General features: G+C 33.3%; 2 protein-coding genes across 2 annotated transcripts in view; one reads left to right on the plus strand and one right to left on the minus strand.

Moving 5' to 3' along the window:
• Positions 1–1589: 1589 nt before the first annotated feature.
• On the plus strand, positions 1590–19537 carry LOC111624453. Its single transcript, XM_023367289.1, has 11 exons — positions 1590–1760; positions 2738–2914; positions 2979–3180; positions 6485–6566; positions 7247–7385; positions 9425–9596; positions 15919–16026; positions 16128–16209; positions 16889–17027; positions 19069–19293; positions 19388–19537. Exons 2-10 carry the CDS (start codon positions 2743–2745, stop codon positions 19248–19250), a joined length of 1278 nt encoding a protein of 425 aa, XP_023223057.1. The 5' UTR covers positions 1590–1760; positions 2738–2742; the 3' UTR covers positions 19251–19293; positions 19388–19537.
• Positions 19538–21257: 1720 nt separating this feature from the next.
• Positions 21258–24006, minus strand: part of LOC111624455 (aladin-like) — a 54598-nt gene continuing 51849 nt past the window's right edge. Inside the window, 1 exon segment of the mRNA XM_023367290.1 lies at positions 21258–21705. Coding sequence (XP_023223058.1) covers positions 21681–21705 — 25 coding nt within the window. The 3' untranslated portion in view covers positions 21258–21680.

Here is a 24006-nt window from a genome sequence, read left to right on the forward strand (position 1 = left end):
ATGACAGCTGTCCAAAATTATACCCATTACTAGTAAGCCCACAGTAATAGGACAGCATGAGTGAGAGATGCTTTGTACAGAGTGAAAATCCGAAATAAAAGGAAAAACTCCCAAAGTTCAGAGATTTAAGAAACTGTTTCGGATCAATGAAATAAAACAGTCTTTCTTCTGCTGACCCGCCCACCAGTGGCTAAATGGATAAAACCACTGAACACTGGTAGTTGGTTGTGGATTCGCACCTCATCAGTTGGCCACAAGGAGGTTTACGGGTTTTCTTCACGTGTTTATCATCTTTACACGGGCCAGTTTTCCATATGACCACAGTTTATATATAAACCAGTGGTTCTTAACTGGTGTTTCGCTAAATTATGAAAGTGACGGACTAGCTGAAACTATGATTGGACAAACTTTATCGTAAATTCGCAATTTACAATTCAGACAAGACGCAACTTGTATTTTGAACTTCACTCGTTACGTTTGCAATGACAAGAAACCCAAATATTATATCTAAACAATTTTTTTTTGTATAGAGAATCCCTAGTTTCAAAAACATTGCTGGCAACGTTAAAACTTATACAAGATCGAGTCGTACAAATGTTAACTTACAAGTCAAGATCATTTAATATGCGTTTTTTAAAAATTTGAATAACCATGGAAGCTCAATATAAATCTGTTTTTGCGCGCTGAAGTAAAAATGTTGTTCAGGGTCGAGTGCCATGTCCATTTTAGAACTTAAAAACCACTGATATAAACTGTATAAGAAAAATTTATAACAGAAGATAATAACATTTAAACTCTTAATTTTATAAATAATAATAAAAGCATAGTTTTAATGGAACACGAAGTTTAGTGTTACCTCGATCTTCTCCTTAATGATTGTCCTCTGAAATTAAATAAAGAATATGAATAAAGAATAGATTAATATAATAAGGCAGCGCAATAGTTGGTGATCTGCCAAGAGAGGGTACCTCCCAGGTGGACTTTCTATAGGGAACTGAACCCTATTTAGGACTAACGGAATTTTTATTAAATAATAATAACAATAATAATAAACACATCATCAAGGCTGAACTTAGAGTTGTTGTGACCTTAAGCTATAATATATGAGAGGCTCTTCCCCTCCATAAATAATGATACATGTGAAAATGTAAGGCCCTCATAACGCGAGGCTCTAATATGAAGCTTGTTTAGCTTATGTGCAAATTCGACCTTAAATATATTAATTTCTTTAAGTAATTATTAAGGAATTTTTCACACTACTTTCCACTCTTATAATAGTTTAAATAATTTTAAAGCGTACTTTTAAACATGAATACATCAAATATAATGGTTGCAATTTGATAAGAAACAAATATGATAATTATTTTGTATTCTTAATTGTTTAGCATTTAGAAGGTTGATAGAATGACGATTAAGCCAAAGATAATAATTACATTGACGTTAAATTTTTTAGAATATTTCAAAAATATCCAATAAGTGCACTTTATATTATATCATAAACTTTGAATTGATAAATAAAATTTTAATGAGATAACGAGTCAACAACGAGCGTTAAGGATCATGATTTATATTTAGATAAAAGATTCAAAGTTTAACTAGATTAATAGACTATACCAGCTGCTAGTGGGGCTTAAACTTTTCATTCTAGGTCCTGGATGACTCTAAAAATAATTCGAAATTTCTTTTTTTAATTCCGGAAATAACCAACTCGTTGAAGCAACACGTTAAACAGGGAGAGTAGCTACACTCTTCAAGTCCAGGTAAGTTTCTAACAGATTCATTTCATATATATAATAATAATTACAATATAATATTAAATATTAATTATTCTATGAAAGAAAATAAGATTATTTATTAATTAAATTTATAAATGGGGATTGATATTTTTATAAACCGTTAGATACAATAAATTAGATTTGTAGTTTCGGTCCGAAGATCACAAATCCCGGATATTTTTAACTCCAAAATTCATAAAAGAAACCTCTGTAATGTTTATATTAATCAGGTTCGAGTACAAACTTTAAAAATAATATATTTTTTTCTATTTTTACTCCAACAAGATTAATAAATTGACTAACATTTGAACGCTTGCAACCTTTACCACTTCCTTATTAATCGTTTTTATTACCTCATTTAACAATAATTGAGGTCGTATTATATAAAATACTATCGAAATAATTTTATAAAATCGATTTATCTTATGTTAAAATCTGGACTGAATGCCCTTGGCACAAAATCAAAGCGCTAGAAAAACTTTTTTATTTTCCAACTTTAGCAACGTCCTCAATATCTTTTCGACGAGCATCTCTGTGTCGAGACTCCCTACATAAATCCAATTAAATAAATAATAATATTTACTTAAAAAAATATTTATATTTAATTGTACATAACTGTAATTAATTCCAATAGAATTATTTATTTATTTTGAAATATATTTTATAAACTTTACCCGATTATAAATCGCAAAATATAGGAAAACTGCCAAGAAATGTTTTGGCCAACAAACAAATTTCTTCGTTTAATGAGAGAAATCCATATTGTGTTAAAAATATTTCGACACACAATAGTGACATCACAGTTGTGACGTCACAACTTGGCTGTCAAAACACGACAGTTATATTTATATAATCAAAACTCGTCTCTTCCAGATCGGAAGAGTTACAAATATAAATTTTGTTTTATATAATATTTACAATTCTAGACGATTTATATGAATTATTTAATTTAATTTATGTAGAAAAAATGCATTTGCCTTTACCGGAGGTGGCAATTCCCTACGCTGTACTCTTATGTAATACACTTTTATTCAAGAGTTTACGCTTGCTTACATTTCGTTTCGTGCCTTGTTCGTGGAAATTACTATTTTCAGAAATTATTTCAACTTTAGAATTATGCAGCGATTGTGCAGAATTAGGTAAGTTTATTATATATTAATATAAAAAAGTAATAAATATATTAATAATATTGTTATTTAATAGGAGTCGTATACGAAATACATGGAATGATCGGTTTAGGTCTGGCATTGTTCACGCTTTGCATGTGGTGGAGTCAAGTATTCGATGATGCAGAAGCATGTCCTTGCGGTCCAATCGAAGATTTCATTTTTCCAGCACAATCAACTAAAGCAGACATTTTTAAAAAGATAACCGGACAAGTATTAGGAGCCATTGCTACTGCCGGGTAATTATATTATATATACGAACCATCAAGACCAAAATGAAATAAAAATATATTTATTAAAATCAACCTACTTCACAGCGGTAGTTTGACCTCACGTCAAATCCGATCAAGCAACTACGGGTAATTTTTAGGGGGTTGCTCTCGTCTCTCACCGCGCAATCTCCCTCATTATGGGCCTGGACGAATCCACGACTGATATAAAAAAAGGGCCTCTTAGTGAGGGTGGAAAACGTCGAAATATGAGGGTTTGTGAATACGATATGCGGTAATAAAGCAATAACTTATGACTCAATTGGCAGGGGCAAAAAGCCAAAAGCCGTTTAACAGTAGGTACTTCGTTCAAAAATGTTTAAAAACACTTTCTATTTTAACTCTTAACCTATAAAATATTATAACTTTCACGTAAACTCGGCCTTAAAATATTAATTCAAAACATTATATACCAAGATCTGTGGATAGTATTAAAATATTTACTTATTTAAAAGATATTCTAGTACAGTCCTGCTTTTATACTTTTTAAATAAAAAATAATATCATATATCAGCTTAGTATTTCGAAATTTAAAATATGCAAATTAATCTCATTAAAATAAATTACAAAAATATCTTGGCCTAATTCACTTTGGATTTAGAATAAGTAATTATTTTTTTAAACTTTTATACATGTTATAGTTTTAAAAAAAACTTAAATTTACAGTTTAATTAAAGATATATAAAATATTGTTAAAATTTTTAAATGTAACATTATTATAAATTAAAATTTTACTTTAAGAGATTTAATATACCCTTGCATAGGTAAGATCTCTTTACAACACGACTATCTTGTACAAATAAAATGTTGCTTGCAGAGCCAAAAATGCCCAAGTGGCGAGTTTGGTATATGATCTTTTACGAAATGTCTTCCGCATATCTTGAAATGTTTGGTTTAATTTGGACTGCTAAATATCTTTCTAGACAGCGTTGAATAGGGGTAGTTTTATTACGATCACCACGACAAATTATCTACATAAATAATTGTATTTACTACGTTTTCTCTTCCTTGTATCTTGATTTACACTTTACATTGTATATTGCCTAAAAGCTATTCCATATTTTAAACGGAGCAGACTAAGTAACACCATTGTTACATTGTTACAAAATACTATTTATTACTTTCCCGGCTCTGTTATATATTATATAACAGAGGAAAAGTATGACAATCAGTCAAAAAATGACCCTCTCAGATTTTTACAATTTTGGACTCAGGGGACATTGAAATGTTTAGAAATGAAAAAAAAAAACAAAAAAAAAGTTGTGTTTTCTTAATGTATGGATGTTAGTGTGTGGGGGGAACACGGTTTTGTTCACCCATTTTCAACCTTAATAACTCTTGCTTCTTGCTGAAAATTTCTGAAATTTTGCAGGGAGGTTTGTCTATTAGGGGAATTTATGCTATTAAATTTTAGTGGTTAAAGGTTGATGGGTTGGGAGATGGTTTGTCTGTCATCTCTTGACTAGAGTCAAACTTAATGACGATTTTACTCGTTATTAGAATTTACAATTTTTATAAAAACTCATCCCTACCCTCAAAATTAAGCGTTTTGCCATTTTATAATAATTAAAAATATAAAAGTAATAAAATATCATAACAGATACCGCCGCACACGCAGTTTTAAATGTTGCGAAAGTTAAGTAACTCGTTGCTGGATTTTTTTTTCATTAATATATATATATATATATATATATATATATATAGTCAAACCTCCGAACAACGGCCAATGTTTTTAGGTGGCCGTTATTGGAGGTTTCACTGTATTTATTTATAGTTTACGTGTAATTGATGAAAATATTAAAAATCAAAAAATGCAATCAGGTAATGTAAATGTACAAAACAATAAATGCTCTAGAAAATGTTTTGAAGAAGTAAATTTCATAAATTTTAGGTTTAATTTAGTTTAAATTAATTAATAAAATAATTAATTACTAGAATATGACAATGTAACACGTGGGTGATCTACCAGGGAATACCCTCCCAGAAAGACTTTCTATGGGAAACTGTAACCTATTTAGTTGTGAGACAAGTAAAGAAAACTCGAAAACGTCACATAACCGGCTGCTGTTCATGCGTGAACTCGCAACCAACTGGTCACGGGTTCGCATCTGACCAACAGGCTAGCTGGCTGCTAGTGTTCAGTGGTTTTATACAATCCGCTAAGAATTAAGAAAACAATCGGTCTTTGTTCAATCTGACGATCAGTCTTCAATAAAAATTCCATAAAAAATACGAATAAGATTGACTGATTAATACGAACTAACAATACAATATTCTCTGTATGGTGATTCCAGTCCAATTCCTCCCCGCACTGTAGTAGATTATGGGAGACTGAATCAGAGTTATTTATGGCTGCGGTTAATACCTTACCGACCGCCTAACGTACCATTAAGAATTCTATTTCCATTTTTCTGTAGCACCACACGAGAGGACCGAAAAGATCACAAATGCTAGAATAAGAATTTTAAAAGACCTAATCATATCATAAAAAAAGACAGCTTTCGCCTAAGGATGTTATTCGAAAAGTTCTGGCTGAGTAATAAACTTTATAAAAAAAAAGAAAATTCAAAATGATAAGTTTGTTGTTTACTGTAAGTTATGGCAACGCAGCACTTAGGCGATCTGCCTAGGGGGAATGCTTTCCGAGAGGTCTTTTTTAAGGGAAAATAAGGCGTTACAGACGTGTGGAAAACCCGGAAAACTCCACGTGGCGAACCCGTCCGTGCGAGGCGCTGAACCCACGACCGAACTCCCAGTGTTCAGGGAACGAAGACCGCTTGGCCACTAGTGGGCCAAAATGATGAGTGAAGTAGAATGATGCTATAAGAAGACAAACTATAGTAGAAGTGAAATTCGCAAAACTAAAATTCAAGATATGGAGTTTCTCGGTTCGTCTTCTACAAACCCTCCCATAAGGAGAACGCCATGAGTATAGGATAAAAATGTTCTATTACAATCCCATTTGTAAATTATGATAATAATTGGCTTTATTCCACTTTTAGTGGGTCAGGTGTTGCAAGATAAGATGCCAGTCTATCTCTATGAGAGATATGGATTTGAAATCGATACCGAACCGTATTTATTATAGGTAATGAGTCGAAAATGTTTCCATCCTTCACACCCATTCCATACATAATTGAAGTAATTGTGACTGGCTGTATAGAACTTAAAAAGTATTTTTCTGTTATAAATATCCTTTACTCTTAGAAATGGTAATTAATTTCATTTCATAAAATTAATATTAGTTAACTATTTTAAATTATTTCTCTTTCAGATACATAAAATATGTTTGGTCTTTTCATATGGTACCAGAACACGAAGTACTCCACACTGCAAAGTGTCAGGCGGGTCTACAGGTAATTAAAATAATTACTAAATATTTTTATGTACATAAATTAATAACATGGAAGGTTGTCAGTTAATTTTGGACCTTTTTTATTGTAGTTCTTCCACCACCGATTATGTTCTATACGTGCCCTTGAGCCGGAACTTTGTAGTTTCCTAAAATAGTTTACGCAAATTATAATTAATTTTTTAATTTTTAAACTGTTTTCCGAATTGCATTACAAAGTGATGTTTTTAATTTAAAATTTTACTTATCATATACACAGATAATTACCAGAGAAATGCGTAAATACAACAATCTTGAACTTGAGATCGAATACAATATGCATAAGCTGAAATTTTGGAAAAATCGAAAGAAATACGGCACTGTACTAAAATGCAGATGGCACTTAAAATTTTATAGGATTTTATAAGATTAATTAATGTAAAAATTTTAAAAAATTTTTGTACAGTAAAACCTGTCCAAAACCTGAATGAAAAGGAAACCTGCCTAAATGGACCGATTTTTTATATTTTAAAAATCCTGTTCAAAACGTGAAACCTGCCAAACCGGAAAAAAATATTCGTTACCGCGCGATCCCGGTTTACTCAGGTTTTACTGTATTTTGAGGTATGTAGGGATATCTCTATAATAATGAAGTGATTTATAATTTTAAAGAAACCTATCTTTAATAAATACTTTTATCATTAGGTAACATTACTTTGGGGTGCTTGGATCGAAGGATATATCACAGCTATTAGTCGAGTAGTTGCACTAGAATCTGTTAACTGGACTCCACTAACATCAGCTGTAGCCAATTCAATAACAACCGTAGCATTAGTTCTGTGGGGTAAGTTTAGTACTTTAATCTTATATTATGGTGATTCTTAGAGTAGTTCAACCAAAATCACGTGATAGTAAGTGATAATTAATGTTCCAAACCGTTCTCTCTTGTTGGTGGGATGTATTCCGAACATTTTGGTGAACACTTTTTGCCACAAATTCTCAATTGGATTAAATCCGGAGACTGAATTGGCCAATCCAGTTGTACTCCTGGAACCACTTCTTCACAAATTTTGATCGATAGCAGGGAGCATTGTAATCCACGAAGGCCTCAAAGAGAGACAAATCTTGAACACTTAATTGCATTTTCTTGTTCAGTATTTAGCGGAATTTAGGGTCATTTATCATCTCTTGAACGATCTGCAGCCTCCCAACGCCGTTTGCAGCCATACACGACCACACTATTATTGAAGTTAGGTGGTTTATTATATGGGCTGTACTGTACTGTACACTGTGGCTTGAACTCTTCTCCCGAATATCCTCTAACGTAGACAGACGTGGAATTAGCCGCAATTGGGAACGTCGACCGGTCACTAAAAAAGTATTTTTTCCTTACTGTTAGAGAGACCTTTGGCAGTAATCTTTAGTACAGACTAAAATTCATTTTTCTGAACTATCGATAGCAGCGGTTTCCTTTTAGCTTTAAACACACGCAATCCGACTTTGAGCAATGTGTGGCGCTCATCCTTTGCTGATTGGGGAACCAAGTGCTAATGAGTACTTGGGGTCTCAATCAGCCAAGTGCCGCGTCCCACGCGACCATCAGCAAGGAATGAGCACTTGGGCGACTGGACCGTGGTTTTTGAGCGTTTTCTATAGTTTTGTCTCATGATTGTTCTTTTAACCATAGTTTTAATTTACAAGTGAAAATTTGGATGATTTTCGTCAGTAAAATGGTCAAGGCAAAGTGTTTTGTCACAATGAAAAAACAATAAAAAAAAAGCAAGTTATTGTTTGCAGTCAGCCATTTTTGTATCGTATTTTAGCTGGAAGACGTTTTCAAAGATTCGAAGTCATTTTCATCTCCATTTTCTGAAACATGGTTATTGAACGTCACTCTTCAAGCATTTGATCAACATGGATTAATCGACAGTATCTTTTCAAAGAGTAGAAAAGAGAAAGCCAGTTTGGCTTTCTCTTCTTTTTCTTTGCTGTCTCTTCTTTTTTTCTGACAAATGACGTGCATTGACAAATTGATTTTGCCTCCATCTAGGTCATTTTCAAAATTAAACTTTTAGACACTTGATAAAAACCTGGGAAACCCTACTTGGCCAACTGGTTGCTCAGTGTTAGAACCTGCAGCCATCTACCAGTGGTTTCAGCCACTCGGCCACTGACTAGCAAAATATTAGACTTTTATTATGTAAGCTATATTTGGTTTCCTGTAGGTAACATCGCTTTCATATATTAGAATTACAATATGACAAATATTTACACAACTTTATACGATTTTCATATAACTCCCCTTTATAACACAAATAATAATACTAAATTTTATCTCGTGTGTGCAAAAATTAGAATAAAGTGCTAAATATATTCACATAAAATAAAGAAAAATTGCCGATGGACAATTAAATTTTATATTTAATTGGTCCATCAGCACCTTTGTCGGCAGAGTTTCCTTAGGACAAGTAGATTCTTCCATCACATGGTGGGTCAGAACACAACTAAAATAAGAAATGAGTACAGAACGAGGACACTAGACCCTCGGATATATCACAAGCCCCGTCCCCTCACCACCTCCACTATGGGCCTGGCCGAACCCACGAGCTCACAGGGCAAAGAGAATTATGCTACTCCTCAAGCTAAGTACAAGGAATTGCAATGAAATAATTAAATTAATAATTAAAATATTCCATTTAATCAGTAAATGACTAGGAACAAAAAAAGTCTGGTAACTTAGAAACTTAGAGATGCAATCAGGCCTATACAGTACATTCATTTGATTAGCCTATTATTATTATTATTTATAACTCTTTGATGGATGTTTTCGTGAAATGTACATTAAGGAAAAACGTTATTTAATTATAAAACTTTTTATTTCAGCTCTCAATACTACAGGTGGCTTCTTCAATCCCATTTTAGCATCGGCATTAACATTGGGATGTTCTGGTAATACGCACTTTGAACATTTTATGGTCTATTGGTTAGGAGCTTTATTCGGAGGATGTGTTGGGAGATATATTCACACTTTTCTCGAAAGAAGAAGAAAATATAAGTTCGATTAATTTAAGGACAATAAAGAAATTACTAAAATAATCCGAGAAGTTGGTTAGTAATTACAATTTAAAAAATCTTTCGTTCGTATTGTACTTTATAAACTGTTACATTTTAATACAAATATTGATTTAAATTTTTTTTTCAGTATGCCTTCAAGAAACAGTATTTTGAAAACTCTATATTGTTTCAATTATTTATTAAAAATTCAATGTCTTCCTTCTACCAATAAAATGCTGAAAAACATTAGTAATAAAATTGTATTATAATAATATTTTCTGTATTAATAAAAATTTTAAATTAAGAAAATCAAAATTTTATATTTCATTATTTTTGTTTCTATTTTTGAATCTCTTTCCTATGGGCAGTAATGGGGTTTTTCTTCCAGGATCATCGTGAGTTTCATCATTCCATACCCTGGCCGAACCCATAATGGGGGCCGGATGGTAGGTACCTGACGTGCCCGGGAGGTCGCCCACAAAATGTTCCTGGGTTCTCCACATGAATTAAATTCCTTGTTCCCAGAGTGGTATACTGGCGCCAAAACGGCCATCATCATCCAGTCACGCTCGTCATATCAGGGTCCCACAATTCTTTCGGCAGGAAGCCAAAGAATTATAGGGCTTATTATGTTGCTTGTTCATGGAACTTATCAGGCATTTCCTCAAATGAACCAATGTAAAACTGAATGACAATCTGCATTATTGAATTTTTCCATCCGCTGTTCTATGGTGCTGTTTTACCGTGTACAACAGCACGATAACTGAAAAGAGGAGGCGATCCGAGTCAAGATGACGTTGGGCAGTCTGATACTCTCCATGAACAAGTGAATTTCTGGGAATTCGGCGCAAACTTTCAAACCTTTCACGTGGGCCACCCTGTAACATGTAAATAACGCAAAACATTAAAGTAATATAAAGTTTCATTGTAAACAAACAAAATTTGTTTATTTGGATCCAATTTGTAATCAGCTCTGGAGTATACACAAATCTGTATTCAAATTCCATAATGAATAATCAATCAAAAGTTTATCAGTAAGAAAATTTTTAAAGTAAAATGACTGCTAATTCTTGATTTATGGGGCTGTGGATATGTGCAAAACGAGCCAAAAGAGAAAAGAATGCAATCAATTCCAAAGGTAACTACCACGAATTCTGACTGTAAATCTGAAAGCAAACTCTTTCTTTAGTATTCTGAGAGCATCATATTATTTCTTTACTTAGAATGTTACTTATACAGTAAAGTAGTATATTGAATATTTTAATTTATAAATACTATCAGAAAGTTCATTTAAATACTTAAAATATCTTTTGTTGTTCCTACAGAACAAGAAATTCATATATAGTATTTGTAAAAAAAAGTTTTCCAGTTCTTAGCTAAATGTTTTAAATAATCAACCCATTGTAACTTGTATTCTCTACTAGAATCATTTAATATTAAGAAAAACTTTCAATCTACACAAAATTTACTCTTTACAAATGGTTTAAAATAATGTTAAATACAAAATATTACAGTAACAATGACAACATGAAGCTAATTTAAGCTGAAAATTGTTAGAGTCCATCAAAATACTTAATTCAAATGTTTCAAATAGAAAATTAATATGAATTTATTTAAAACTGTTTAACAGAATTGAATTATAAGCTCATTTCTTCTGTAATTTTCAATGAAATTACCTTTGTTATTAATAAATTTAGAAACTAGAATTTATTATTAATTAATAAATCTTTATTACAACAAAAAAAATTACAAGTAAATTGATAAATTTTATTTTATAGAAGGATTTATTTAAAATTGTATTTAATTTTTAAAAAATGAATAAAACTATTGATAAAACAGTTATAAATATATTATGACCCATTATGACCAATTCAAAAATTTTTCAGTCTTAATACAATATGTGGTATTAATTGTTGTTCAATCTTCTGAATTAAACTCTTCCATTGACTTCCATTTTTAAGTGTTTTGTAGCAACATTAACACACTTCAGTAACTTTAAAAATACAATATATTATAAAAACATATCAATAAATAAAAGCTGATAAAAATTAATAAATTTTAAAAAAATGTATTATTAAGATATTAGCAGTGATGCTAATTAATTTCATGGATGGCCAGATAGCCAAGCAATCAAGGTGGCAGCATACTGCTGTGGGGGGACCCAAGCTTGAATCTGGACACACAAAATAAACTAAGGAATTTTTCAGGGAATGGTCTGTCTGGTTATGCCAGGTCCTTGTTCCTCACAGCCAGTTGCCTGTTGTGGTCCTGGCTGAACCCATATTGGGCTTGCTAAAAAGATCCTCTTAATGCCTGTAGGACTGAGAGTTGAGGGGAAAACTACTTTCATGACATATTTTCTAGTCTTCAGGCTTATATGAATATTTTATGCTTGTTATGCTTGAACGTGGTTAGGGAAGGTCTCTGAAAGTATGATGTCATCTTCTTGTATTTTGGTATCTGCTTCATTTTTACATTAATACAAATTTAAACATAAAATTAACAAAAAATATTTAAAATAGTGTTTATATTTTATATATAAATTTATACATATGTTTAATATGCCCTACTCAAATTGCAAATACACTCTACTATTTATGACAATTAAACATAACCTACAGCAAAACTGGAAAAACTGGTCAAGAAAGCTGCTTGTTGCTAAATTCAGCCATGCTGAAGTGGAAGCTGCATGCATCTATGTAGTAATTTTACAACACCAAATGCTACAGCATTTCAGATGAGCTTTCTATTACCTAGAAGGTCATATAAAATCATTTCTATAATGATAAAATTTCTATATAAATTCAGGGTGTTACTCTCAAACATCCCTAGTTTTGTGGAATAATTTTGGGAAAAGAAATGCGAATACAGTCGTTTATCCGAAAGTCGGTTATCCAAAACGTCAGTTATCCGAAAGAATTCCAGTTGGCAAATTTAAATTTTTGCTAGTGCTGTGGTGCTGCAATCTCTGGCTATATCTTGGGCTACTCCAATATTTTTTTGTTGGTGTGTGTGTTTTAGCTGGCAGCACTGGCACTTTTGTGTGGTGTTTTTCTGAGGACTGTGTGTCATGCTGAATGGAATGTTTTTGATACTAGATTAACTTCTGAAGTATAATTTTTTTTGTTTTTATATTTTTAATATATTTATTTTGTTTGTAAGAAATAAAAAAATAATTTTTAACGATACAATAGCCATGATTATTATTTGAAAAAGTTTACGTTAGGCTTAACATCGACAAAAATTCAACACAAAGAGACACACAACGGAGAAAAATTTTGACATGGGATAGGTTAATATATTTTTTTTTGTACATAATCAGTTATCCGAACAACCCCAGTCCCCAATTGATTCGGATAAATAACACTCTACTGTATAGTAGTATAGACATTGGTAACAGAAAGTTCATCTGAAAAAGTTAGTTACTACATTAAACCAGCACATTTGCAAATATGCTCATGATGTGACATGTATAATATCCAGTTTATACTTGATTTTGACCCATGCCAAGCAAACATGCTAGGAGTCATGTTGTCAATTGCATCTGCAATTCTTCTATGTGAAGGCTCTAATGTCTGGCACTTTTATAGCATACATGCAATCCTTGACATGCCCACAAAAAAGTTTAAAGAGATGATATTGAGCAATCACGTGGACCAGGAAATAGAACCCAAGCAATCTAGACCATTTGGCAGTGAAGGTCCAGATTACCACATTGCGACAGCAATGGCCCTTTTGAGTGTACACGTAAAATTTGAAGTATTGACCAACATTCTCCAACATATTTTTTTCACATATCTAAGCAAAAGGATTTTACAGAACAGTTTAAAACTGAGATGTTTGAGGGACACTCCCTACATTTGTTTTTGAATATACAGTAATAACTCAGTTTTCGTTGACTTCGGTTATCATCAATTTTTTTTCGTAAAAAATTTGTCTCGGTTTTCCTTGGTTGCCTCGGATTTCATTGGCATGCCCATATGACCTCACTGGTAATTTTGCGAAAACAAAGGGCAACCCACACTTTTTCCTGCTCAGTGTGGCGTTGTTTCTCATTGTGTACCTCCCCCCTATTATGTTCGATGCTTTTCTTGGTGAGAACTTTGGGCAAACTAGCAGTTATGCTTATGCTGATGATGTCTTCTTGCTGCTAGGGGGCCGGTCTAGGTCTGACCTCGAGGGTAATGCCAACAACATGCTTCAGCATGTTAGCAATTGGGGTGTAAAGCATAAGTTATATTTCAATCCTGTTAAAACCAAAGCAATAGTGTTTAATAAATCAGGTCATCCCAATCTGTATCGACGTCCTCTGCACATCAAGATGCAGGGCAATACAATTAAAGTGGATCAGACCCTAAAATATCTTGGGGTTATTTTGGACTTCCGCCTGTCCTGGGATAGGCATATTGACTACATTACAAGCAAGACTGGATTAGTTATGCAGTCTTTTTCGCAGGTGGCCCAGAGAGACTGGGGCCTCTCTAGCAACACTGTCTATAATTTATGACAGTATCTACATACCAGTGATTACCTATGCGTGTGGCACTTGGGGGTGGGCCACACGCAAAGTTCATGCTAAAAGAAAGCTCCCAGCATCGTGCCTTATTACTCATCACAAGAGCATGTAGGACAACTAGTAATAGTTCCCTCAAAGTCCTGGCAAAAAAGCCACCTATAGACCTTTCTATCCTACAAAAGCGACGACTTCAACAATTAAAATGGGAAGGGACAGTAGAGATTACTTCATGCACCACTAATTATAATGACATCGAGTGGCCTTCCTCTTTTAAAGAAACTCGCTCACCAGGAGAAACTTCTGTATGCAAATTTACCAGTTCTGAGAATGCCGATATACACGTATTCACGGACGGCTCTCATATCAATGATAATGTTGGGAGTAGTTTTGTCTAGTGATGTAACGAATATTCGGTTNATATATATATATATATATATATATATAGTCAAACCTCCGAACAACGGCCAATGTTTTTAGGTGGCCGTTATTGGAGGTTTCACTGTATTTATTTATAGTTTACGTGTAATTGATGAAAATATTAAAAATCAAAAAATGCAATCAGGTAATGTAAATGTACAAAACAATAAATGCTCTAGAAAATGTTTTGAAGAAGTAAATTTCATAAATTTTAGGTTTAATTTAGTTTAAATTAATTAATAAAATAATTAATTACTAGAATATGACAATGTAACACGTGGGTGATCTACCAGGGAATACCCTCCCAGAAAGACTTTCTATGGGAAACTGTAACCTATTTAGTTGTGAGACAAGTAAAGAAAACTCGAAAACGTCACATAACCGGCTGCTGTTCATGCGTGAACTCGCAACCAACTGGTCACGGGTTCGCATCTGACCAACAGGCTAGCTGGCTGCTAGTGTTCAGTGGTTTTATACAATCCGCTAAGAATTAAGAAAACAATCGGTCTTTGTTCAATCTGACGATCAGTCTTCAATAAAAATTCCATAAAAAATACGAATAAGATTGACTGATTAATACGAACTAACAATACAATATTCTCTGTATGGTGATTCCAGTCCAATTCCTCCCCGCACTGTAGTAGATTATGGGAGACTGAATCAGAGTTATTTATGGCTGTGGTTATTACCTTACCGACCGCCTAACGTACCATTAAGAATTCTATTTCCATTTTTCTGTAGCACCACACGAGAGGACCGAAAAGATCACAAATGCTAGAATAAGAATTTTAAAAGACCTAATCATATCATAAGAAAGACAGCTTTCGGCTAAGGATGTTATTCGAAAAGTTCTGGCTGAGTAATAAACTTTATAAAAAAAAAAAAGAAAATTCAAAATGATAAGTTTGTTGTTTACTGTAAGTTATGGCAACGCAGCACTTAGGCGATCTGCCTAGGGGGAATGCTTTCCGAGAGGTCTTTTTAAGGGAAAATAAGGCGTTACAGACGTGTGGAAAACCCGGAAAACTCCACGTGGCGAACCCGTCCGTGCGAGGCGCTGAACCCACGACCGAACTCCCAGTGTTCAGGGAACGAAGACCGCTTGGCCACTAGTGGGCCAAAATGATGAGTGAAGTAGAATGATGCTATAAGAAGACAAACTATAGTAGAAGTGAAATTCGCAAAACTAAAATTCAAGATATGGAGTTTCTCGGTTCGTCTTCTACAAACCCTCCCATAAGGAGAACGCCATGAGTATAGGATAAAAATGTTCTATTACAATCCCATTTGTAAATTATGATAATAATTGGCTTTATTCCACTTTTAGTGGGTCAGGTGTTGCAAGATAAGATGCCAGTCTATCTCTATGAGAGATATGGATTTGAAATCGATACCGAACCGTATTTATTATAGGTAATGAGTCGAAAATGTTTCCATCCTTCACACCCATTCCATACATAATTGAAGTAATTGTGACTGGCTGTATAGAACTTAAAAAGTATTTTTCTGTTATAAATATCCTTTACTCTTAGAAATGGTAATTAATTTCATTTCATAAAATTAATATTAGTTAACTATTTTAAATTATTTCTCTTTCAGATACATAAAATATGTTTGGTCTTTTCATATGGTACCAGAACACGAAGTACTCCACACTGCAAAGTGTCAGGCGGGTCTACAGGTAATTAAAATAATTACTAAATATTTTTATGTACATAAATTAATAACATGGAAGGTTGTCAGTTAATTTTGGACCTTTTTTATTGTAGTTCTTCCACCACCGATTATGTTCTATACGTGCCCTTGAGCCGGAACTTTGTAGTTTCCTAAAATAGTTTACGCAAATTATAATTAATTTTTTAATTTTTAAACTGTTTTCCGAATTGCATTACAAATGATGTTTTTAATTTAAAATTTTACTTATCATATACACAGATAATTACCAGAGAAATGCGTAAATACAACAATCTTGAACTTGAGATCGAATACAATATGCATAAGCTGAAATTTTGGAAAAATCGAAAGAAATACGGCACTGTACTAAAATGCAGATGGCACTTAAAATTTTATAGGATTTTATAAGATTAATTAATGTAAAAATTTTAAAAAATTTTTGTACAGTAAAACCTGTCCAAAACCTGAATGAAAAGGAAACCTGCCTAAATGGACCGATTTTTTATATTTTAAAAATCCTGTTCAAAACGTGAAACCTGCCAAACCGGAAAAAAATATTCGTTACCGCGCGATCCCGGTTTACTCAGGTTTTACTGTATTTTGAGGTATGTAGGGATATCTCTATAATAATGAAGTGATTTATAATTTTAAAGAAACCTATCTTTAATAAATACTTTTATCATTAGGTAACATTACTTTGGGGTGCTTGGATCGAAGGATATATCACAGCTATTAGTCGAGTAGTTGCACTAGAATCTGTTAACTGGACTCCACTAACATCAGCTGTAGCCAATTCAATAACAACCGTAGCATTAGTTCTGTGGGGTAAGTTTAGTACTTTAATCTTATATTATGGTGATTCTTAGAGTAGTTCAACCAAAATCACGTGATAGTAAGTGATAATTAATGTTCCAAACCGTTCTCTCTTGTTGGTGGGATGTATTCCGAACATTTTGGTGAACACTTTTTGCCACAAATTCTCAATTGGATTAAATCCGGAGACTGAATTGGCCAATCCAGTTGTACTCCTGGAACCACTTCTTCACAAATTTTGATCGATAGCAGGGAGCATTGTAATCCACGAAGGCCTCAAAGAGAGACAAATCTTGAACACTTAATTGCATTTTCTTGTTCAGTATTTAGCGGAATTTAGGGTCATTTATCATCTCTTGAACGATCTGCAGCCTCCCAACGCCGTTTGCAGCCATACACGACCACACTATTATTGAAGTTAGGTGGTTTATTATATGGGCTGTACTGTACTGTACACTGTGGCTTGAACTCTTCTCCCGAATATCCTCTAACGTAGACAGACGTGGAATTAGCCGCAATTGGGAACGTCGACCGGTCACTAAAAAAGTATTTTTTCCTTACTGTTAGAGAGACCTTTGGCAGTAATCTTTAGTACAGACTAAAATTCATTTTTCTGAACTATCGATAGCAGCGGTTTCCTTTTAGCTTTAAACACACGCAATCCGACTTTGAGCAATGTGTGGCGCTCATCCTTTGCTGATTGGGGAACCAAGTGCTAATGAGTACTTGGGGTCTCAATCAGCCAAGTGCCGCGTCCCACGCGACCATCAGCAAGGAATGAGCACTTGGGCGACTGGACCGTGGTTTTTGAGCGTTTTCTATAGTTTTGTCTCATGATTGTTCTTTTAACCATAGTTTTAATTTACAAGTGAAAATTTGGATGATTTTCGTCAGTAAAATGGTCAAGGCAAAGTGTTTTGTCACAATGAAAAAACAATAAAAAAAAAGCAAGTTATTGTTTGCAGTCAGCCATTTTTGTATCGTATATTAGCTGGAAGACGTTTTCAAAGATTCGAAGTCATTTTCATCTCCATTTTCTGAAACATGGTTATTGAACGTCACTCTTCAAGCATTTGATCAACATGGATTAATCGACAGTATCTTTTCAAAGAGTAGAAAAGAGAAAGCCAGTTTGGCTTTCTCTTCTTTTTCTTTGCTGTCTCTTCTTTTTTTCTGACAAATGACGTGCATTGACAAATTGATTTTGCCTCCATCTAGGTCATTTTCAAAATTAAACTTTTAGACACTTGATAAAAACCTGGGAAACCCTACTTGGCCAACTGGTTGCTCAGTGTTAGAACCTGCAGCCATCTACCAGTGGTTTCAGCCACTCGGCCACTGACTAGCAAAATATTAGACTTTTATTATGTAAGCTATATTTGGTTTCCTGTAGGTAACATCGCTTTCATATATTAGAATTACAATATGACAAATATTTACACAACTTTATACGATTTTCATATAACTCCCCTTTATAACACAAATAATAATACTAAATTTTATCTCGTGTGTGCAAAAATTAGAATAAAGTGCTAAATATATTCACATAAAATAAAGAAAAATTGCCGATGGACAATTAAATTTTATATTTAATTGGTCCATCAGCACCTTTGTCGGCAGAGTTTCCTTAGGACAAGTAGATTCTTCCATCACATGGTGGGTCAGAACACACAACTAAAATAAGAAATGAGTACAGAACGAGGACACTAGACCCTCGGATATATCACAAGCCCCGTCCCCTCACCACCTCCACTGTGGGCCTGGCCGAACCCACGAGCTCACAGGGCAAAGAGAATTATGCTACTCCTCAAGCTAAGTACAAGGAATTGCAATGAAATAATTAAATTAATAATTAAAATATTCCATTTAATCAGTAAATGACTAGGAACAAAAAAAGTCTGGTAACTTAGAAACTTAGAGATGCAATCAGGCCTATACAGTACATTCATTTGATTAGCCTATTATTATTATTATTTATAACTCTTTGATGGATGTTTTCGTGAAATGTACATTAAGGAAAAACGTTATTTAATTATAAAACTTTTTATTTCAGCTCTCAATACTACAGGTGGCTTCTTCAATCCCATTTTAGCATCGGCATTAACATTGGGATGTTCTGGTAATACGCACTTTGAACATTTTATGGTCTATTGGTTAGGAGCTTTATTCGGAGGATGTGTTGGGAGATATATTCACACTTTTCTCGAAAGAAGAAGAAAATATAAGTTCGATTAATTTAAGGACAATAAAGAAATTACTAAAATAATCCGAGAAGTTGGTTAGTAATTACAATTTAAAAAATCTTTCGTTCGTATTGTACTTTATAAACTGTTACATTTTAATACAAATATTGATTTAAATTTTTTTTTCAGTATGCCTTCAAGAAACAGTATTTTGAAAACTCTATATTGTTTCAATTATTTATTAAAAATTCAATGTCTTCCTTCTACCAATAAAATGCTGAAAAACATTAGTAATAAAATTGTATTATAATAATATTTTCTGTATTAATAAAAATTTTAAATTAAGAAAATCAAAATTTTATATTTCATTATTTTTGTTTCTATTTTTGAATCTCTTTCCTATGGGCAGTAATGGGGTTTTTCTTCCAGGATCATCGTGAGTTTCATCATTCCATACCCTGGCCGAACCCATAATGGGGGCCGGATGGTAGGTACCTGACGTGCCCGGGAGGTCGCCCACAAAATGTTCCTGGGTTCTCCACATGAATTAAATTCCTTGTTCCCAGAGTGGTATACTGGCGCCAAAACGGCCATCATCATCCAGTCACGCTCGTCATATCAGGGTCCCACAATTCTTTCGGCAGGAAGCCAAAGAATTATAGGGCTTATTATGTTGCTTGTTCATGGAACTTATCAGGCATTTCCTCAAATGAACCAATGTAAAACTGAATGACAATCTGCATTATTGAATTTTTCCATCCGCTGTTCTATGGTGCTGTTTTACCGTGTACAACAGCACGATAACTGAAAAGAGGAGGCGATCCGAGTCAAGATGACGTTGGGCAGTCTGATACTCTCCATGAACAAGTGAATTTCTGGGAATTCGGCGCAAACTTTCAAACCTTTCACGTGGGCCACCCTGTAACATGTAAATAACGCAAAACATTAAAGTAATATAAAGTTTCATTGTAAACAAACAAAATTTGTTTATTTGGATCCAATTTGTAATCAGCTCTGGAGTATACACAAATCTGTATTCAAATTCCATAATGAATAATCAATCAAAAGTTTATCAGTAAGAAAATTTTTAAAGTAAAATGACTGCTAATTCTTGATTTATGGGGCTGTGGATATGTGCAAAACGAGCCAAAAGAGAAAAGAATGCAATCAATTCCAAAGGTAACTACCACGAATTCTGACTGTAAATCTGAAAGCAAACTCTTTCTTTAGTATTCTGAGAGCATCATATTATTTCTTTACTTAGAATGTTACTTATACAGTAAAGTAGTAATATTGAATATTTTAATTTATAAATACTATCAGAAAGTTCATTTAAATACTTAAAATATCTTTTGTTGTTCCTACAGAACAAGAAATTCATATATAGTATTTGTAAAAAAAAAAGTTTTCCAGTTCTTAGCTAAATGTTTTAAATAATCAACCCATTGTAACTTGTATTCTCTACTAGAATCATTTAATATTAACAAAAACTTTCAATCTACACAAAATTTACTCTTTACAAATGGTTTAAAATAATGTTAAATACAAAATATTACAGTAACAATGACAACATGAAGCTAATTTAAGCTGAAAATTGTTAGAGTCCATCAAAATACTTAATTCAAATGTTTCAAATAGAAAATTAATATGAATTTATTTAAAACTGTTTAACAGAATTGAATTATAAGCTCATTTCTTCTGTAATTTTCAATGAAATTACCTTTGTTATTAATAAATTTAGAAACTAGAATTTATTATTAATTAATAAATCTTTATTACAACAAAAAAAATTACAAGTAAATTGATAAATTTTATTTTATAGAAGGATTTATTTAAAATTGTATTTAATTTTTAAAAAATGAATAAAACTATTGATAAAACAGTTATAAATATATTATGACCCATTATGACCAATTCAAAAATTTTTCAGTCTTAATACAATATGTGGTATTAATTGTTGTTCAATCTTCTGAATTAAACTCTTCCATTGACTTCCATTTTTAAGTGTTTTGTAGCAACATTAACACACTTCAGTAACTTTAAAAATACAATATATTATAAAAACATATCAATAAATAAAAGCTGATAAAAATTAATAAATTTTAAAAAAATGTATTATTAAGATATTAGCAGTGATGCTAATTAATTTCATGGATGGCCAGATAGCCAAGCAATCAAGGTGGCAGCATACTGCTGTGGGGGGACCCAAGCTTGAATCTGGACACACAAAATAAACTAAGGAATTTTTCAGGGAATGGTCTGTCTGGTTATGCCAGGTCCTTGTTCCTCACAGCCAGTTGCCTGTTGTGGTCCTGGCTGAACCCATATTGGGCTTGCTAAAAAGATCCTCTTAATGCCTGTAGGACTGAGAGTTGAGGGGAAAACTACTTTCATGACATATTTTCTAGTCTTCAGGCTTATATGAATATTTTATGCTTGTTATGCTTGAACGTGGTTAGGGAAGGTCTCTGAAAGTATGATGTCATCTTCTTGTATTTTGGTATCTGCTTCATTTTTACATTAATACAAATTTAAACATAAAATTAACAAAAAATATTTAAAATAGTGTTTATATTTTATATATAAATTTATACATATGTTTAATATGCCCTACTCAAATTGCAAATACACTCTACTATTTATGACAATTAAACATAACCTACAGCAAAACTGGAAAAACTGGTCAAGAAAGCTGCTTGTTGCTAAATTCAGCCATGCTGAAGTGGAAGCTGCATGCATCTATGTAGTAATTTTACAACACCAAATGCTACAGCATTTCAGATGAGCTTTCTATTACCTAGAAGGTCATATAAAATCATTTCTATAATGATAAAATTTCTATATAAATTCAGGGTGTTACTCTCAAACATCCCTAGTTTTGTGGAATAATTTTGGGAAAAGAAATGCGAATACAGTCGTTTATCCGAAAGTCGGTTATCCAAAACGTCAGTTATCCGAAAGAATTCCAGTTGGCAAATTTAAATTTTTGCTAGTGCTGTGGTGCTGCAATCTCTGGCTATATCTTGGGCTACTCCAATATTTTTTTGTTGGTGTGTGTGTTTTAGCTGGCAGCACTGGCACTTTTGTGTGGTGTTTTTCTGAGGACTGTGTGTCATGCTGAATGGAATGTTTTTGATACTAGATTAACTTCTGAAGTATAATTTTTTTTGTTTTTATATTTTTAATATATTTATTTTGTTTGTAAGAAATAAAAAAATAATTTTTAACGATACAATAGCCATGATTATTATTTGAAAAAGTTTACGTTAGGCTTAACATCGACAAAAATTCAACACAAAGAGACACACAACGGAGAAAAATTTTGACATGGGATAGGTTAATATATTTTTTTTTGTACATAATCAGTTATCCGAACAACCCCAGTCCCCAATTGATTCGGATAAATAACACTCTACTGTATAGTAGTATAGACATTGGTAACAGAAAGTTCATCTGAAAAAGTTAGTTACTACATTAAACCAGCACATTTGCAAATATGCTCATGATGTGACATGTATAATATCCAGTTTATACTTGATTTTGACCCATGCCAAGCAAACATGCTAGGAGTCATGTTGTCAATTGCATCTGCAATTCTTCTATGTGAAGGCTCTAATGTCTGGCACTTTTATAGCATACATGCAATCCTTGACATGCCCACAAAAAAGTTTAAAGAGATGATATTGAGCAATCACGTGGACCAGGAAATAGAACCCAAGCAATCTAGACCATTTGGCAGTGAAGGTCCAGATTACCACATTGCGACAGCAATGGCCCTTTTGAGTGTACACGTAAAATTTGAAGTATTGACCAACATTCTCCAACATATTTTTTTCACATATCTAAGCAAAAGGATTTTACAGAACAGTTTAAAACTGAGATGTTTGAGGGACACTCCCTACATTTGTTTTTGAATATACAGTAATAACTCAGTTTTTGTTGACTTCGGTTATCATCAATTTTTTTTCGTAAAAAATTTGTCTCGGTTTTCCTTGGTTGCCTCGGATTTCATTGGCATGCCCATACGACCTCACTGGTAATTTTGCGAAAACAAAGGGCAACCCACACTTTTTCCTGCTCAGTGTGGCGTTGTTTCTCATTGTGTACCTCCCCCCTATTATGTTCGATGCTTTTCTTGGTGAGAACTTTGGGCAAACTAGCAGTTATGCTTATGCTGATGATGTCTTCTTGCTGCTAGGGGGCCGGTCTAGGTCTGACCTCGAGGGTAATGCCAACAACATGCTTCAGCATGTTAGCAATTGGGGTGTAAAGCATAAGTTATATTTCAATCCTGTTAAAACCAAAGCAATAGTGTTTAATAAATCAGGTCATCCCAATCTGTATCGACGTCCTCTGCACATCAAGATGCAGGGCAATACAATTAAAGTGGATCAGACCCTAAAATATCTTGGGGTTATTTTGGACTTCCGCCTGTCCTGGGATAGGCATATTGACTACATTACAAACAAGACTGGATTAGTTATGCAGTCTTTTTCGCAGGTGGCCCGGAGAGACTGGGGCCTCTCTAGTGACGCTATGTCTATAATTTATGATAGTATCTACATACCAGTGATTACCTACGCGTGTGGCACTTGGGGGTGGGCCACACACAAAGTTCATGCTAAAAGAAAGCTCGTCTCCTTCCAGCGTCGTGCCTTATTACTCATCACAAGAGCATATAGAACAACTAGTAATAGTTCCCTCCAAGTCCTGGCAAAAAAGCCACCTATAGACCTTTCTATCCTACAAAAGCGACGACTTCGACAATTAAAATGGGGAGGGACAGTAGAGATTACTTCGTGCACCAT

This window comes from Centruroides sculpturatus, unplaced genomic scaffold (assembly GCF_000671375.1).
Source record: "Centruroides sculpturatus isolate CEXI.00-Female unplaced genomic scaffold, Cexi_2.0 scaffold373, whole genome shotgun sequence".
In the NCBI taxonomy this organism is placed as follows: Eukaryota; Metazoa; Arthropoda; class Arachnida; order Scorpiones; family Buthidae; genus Centruroides; species Centruroides sculpturatus.

Bases quoted from the DNA above. Each gene is read 5' to 3' on its own strand.
- LOC111624453 (XM_023367289.1), top strand. From the start codon at position 2,743: ATGCATTTGCCTTTACCGGAGGTGGCAATTCCCTACGCTGTACTCTTA. The intron at 3,181-6,484 runs GTAATTATATTA...TTTCTCTTTCAG, and splicing joins GGAGCCATTGCTACTGCCGG to ATACATAAAATATGTTTGGT. The intron at 7,386-9,424 runs GTAAGTTTAGTA...TTTTTATTTCAG, and splicing joins CGTAGCATTAGTTCTGTGGG to CTCTCAATACTACAGGTGGC.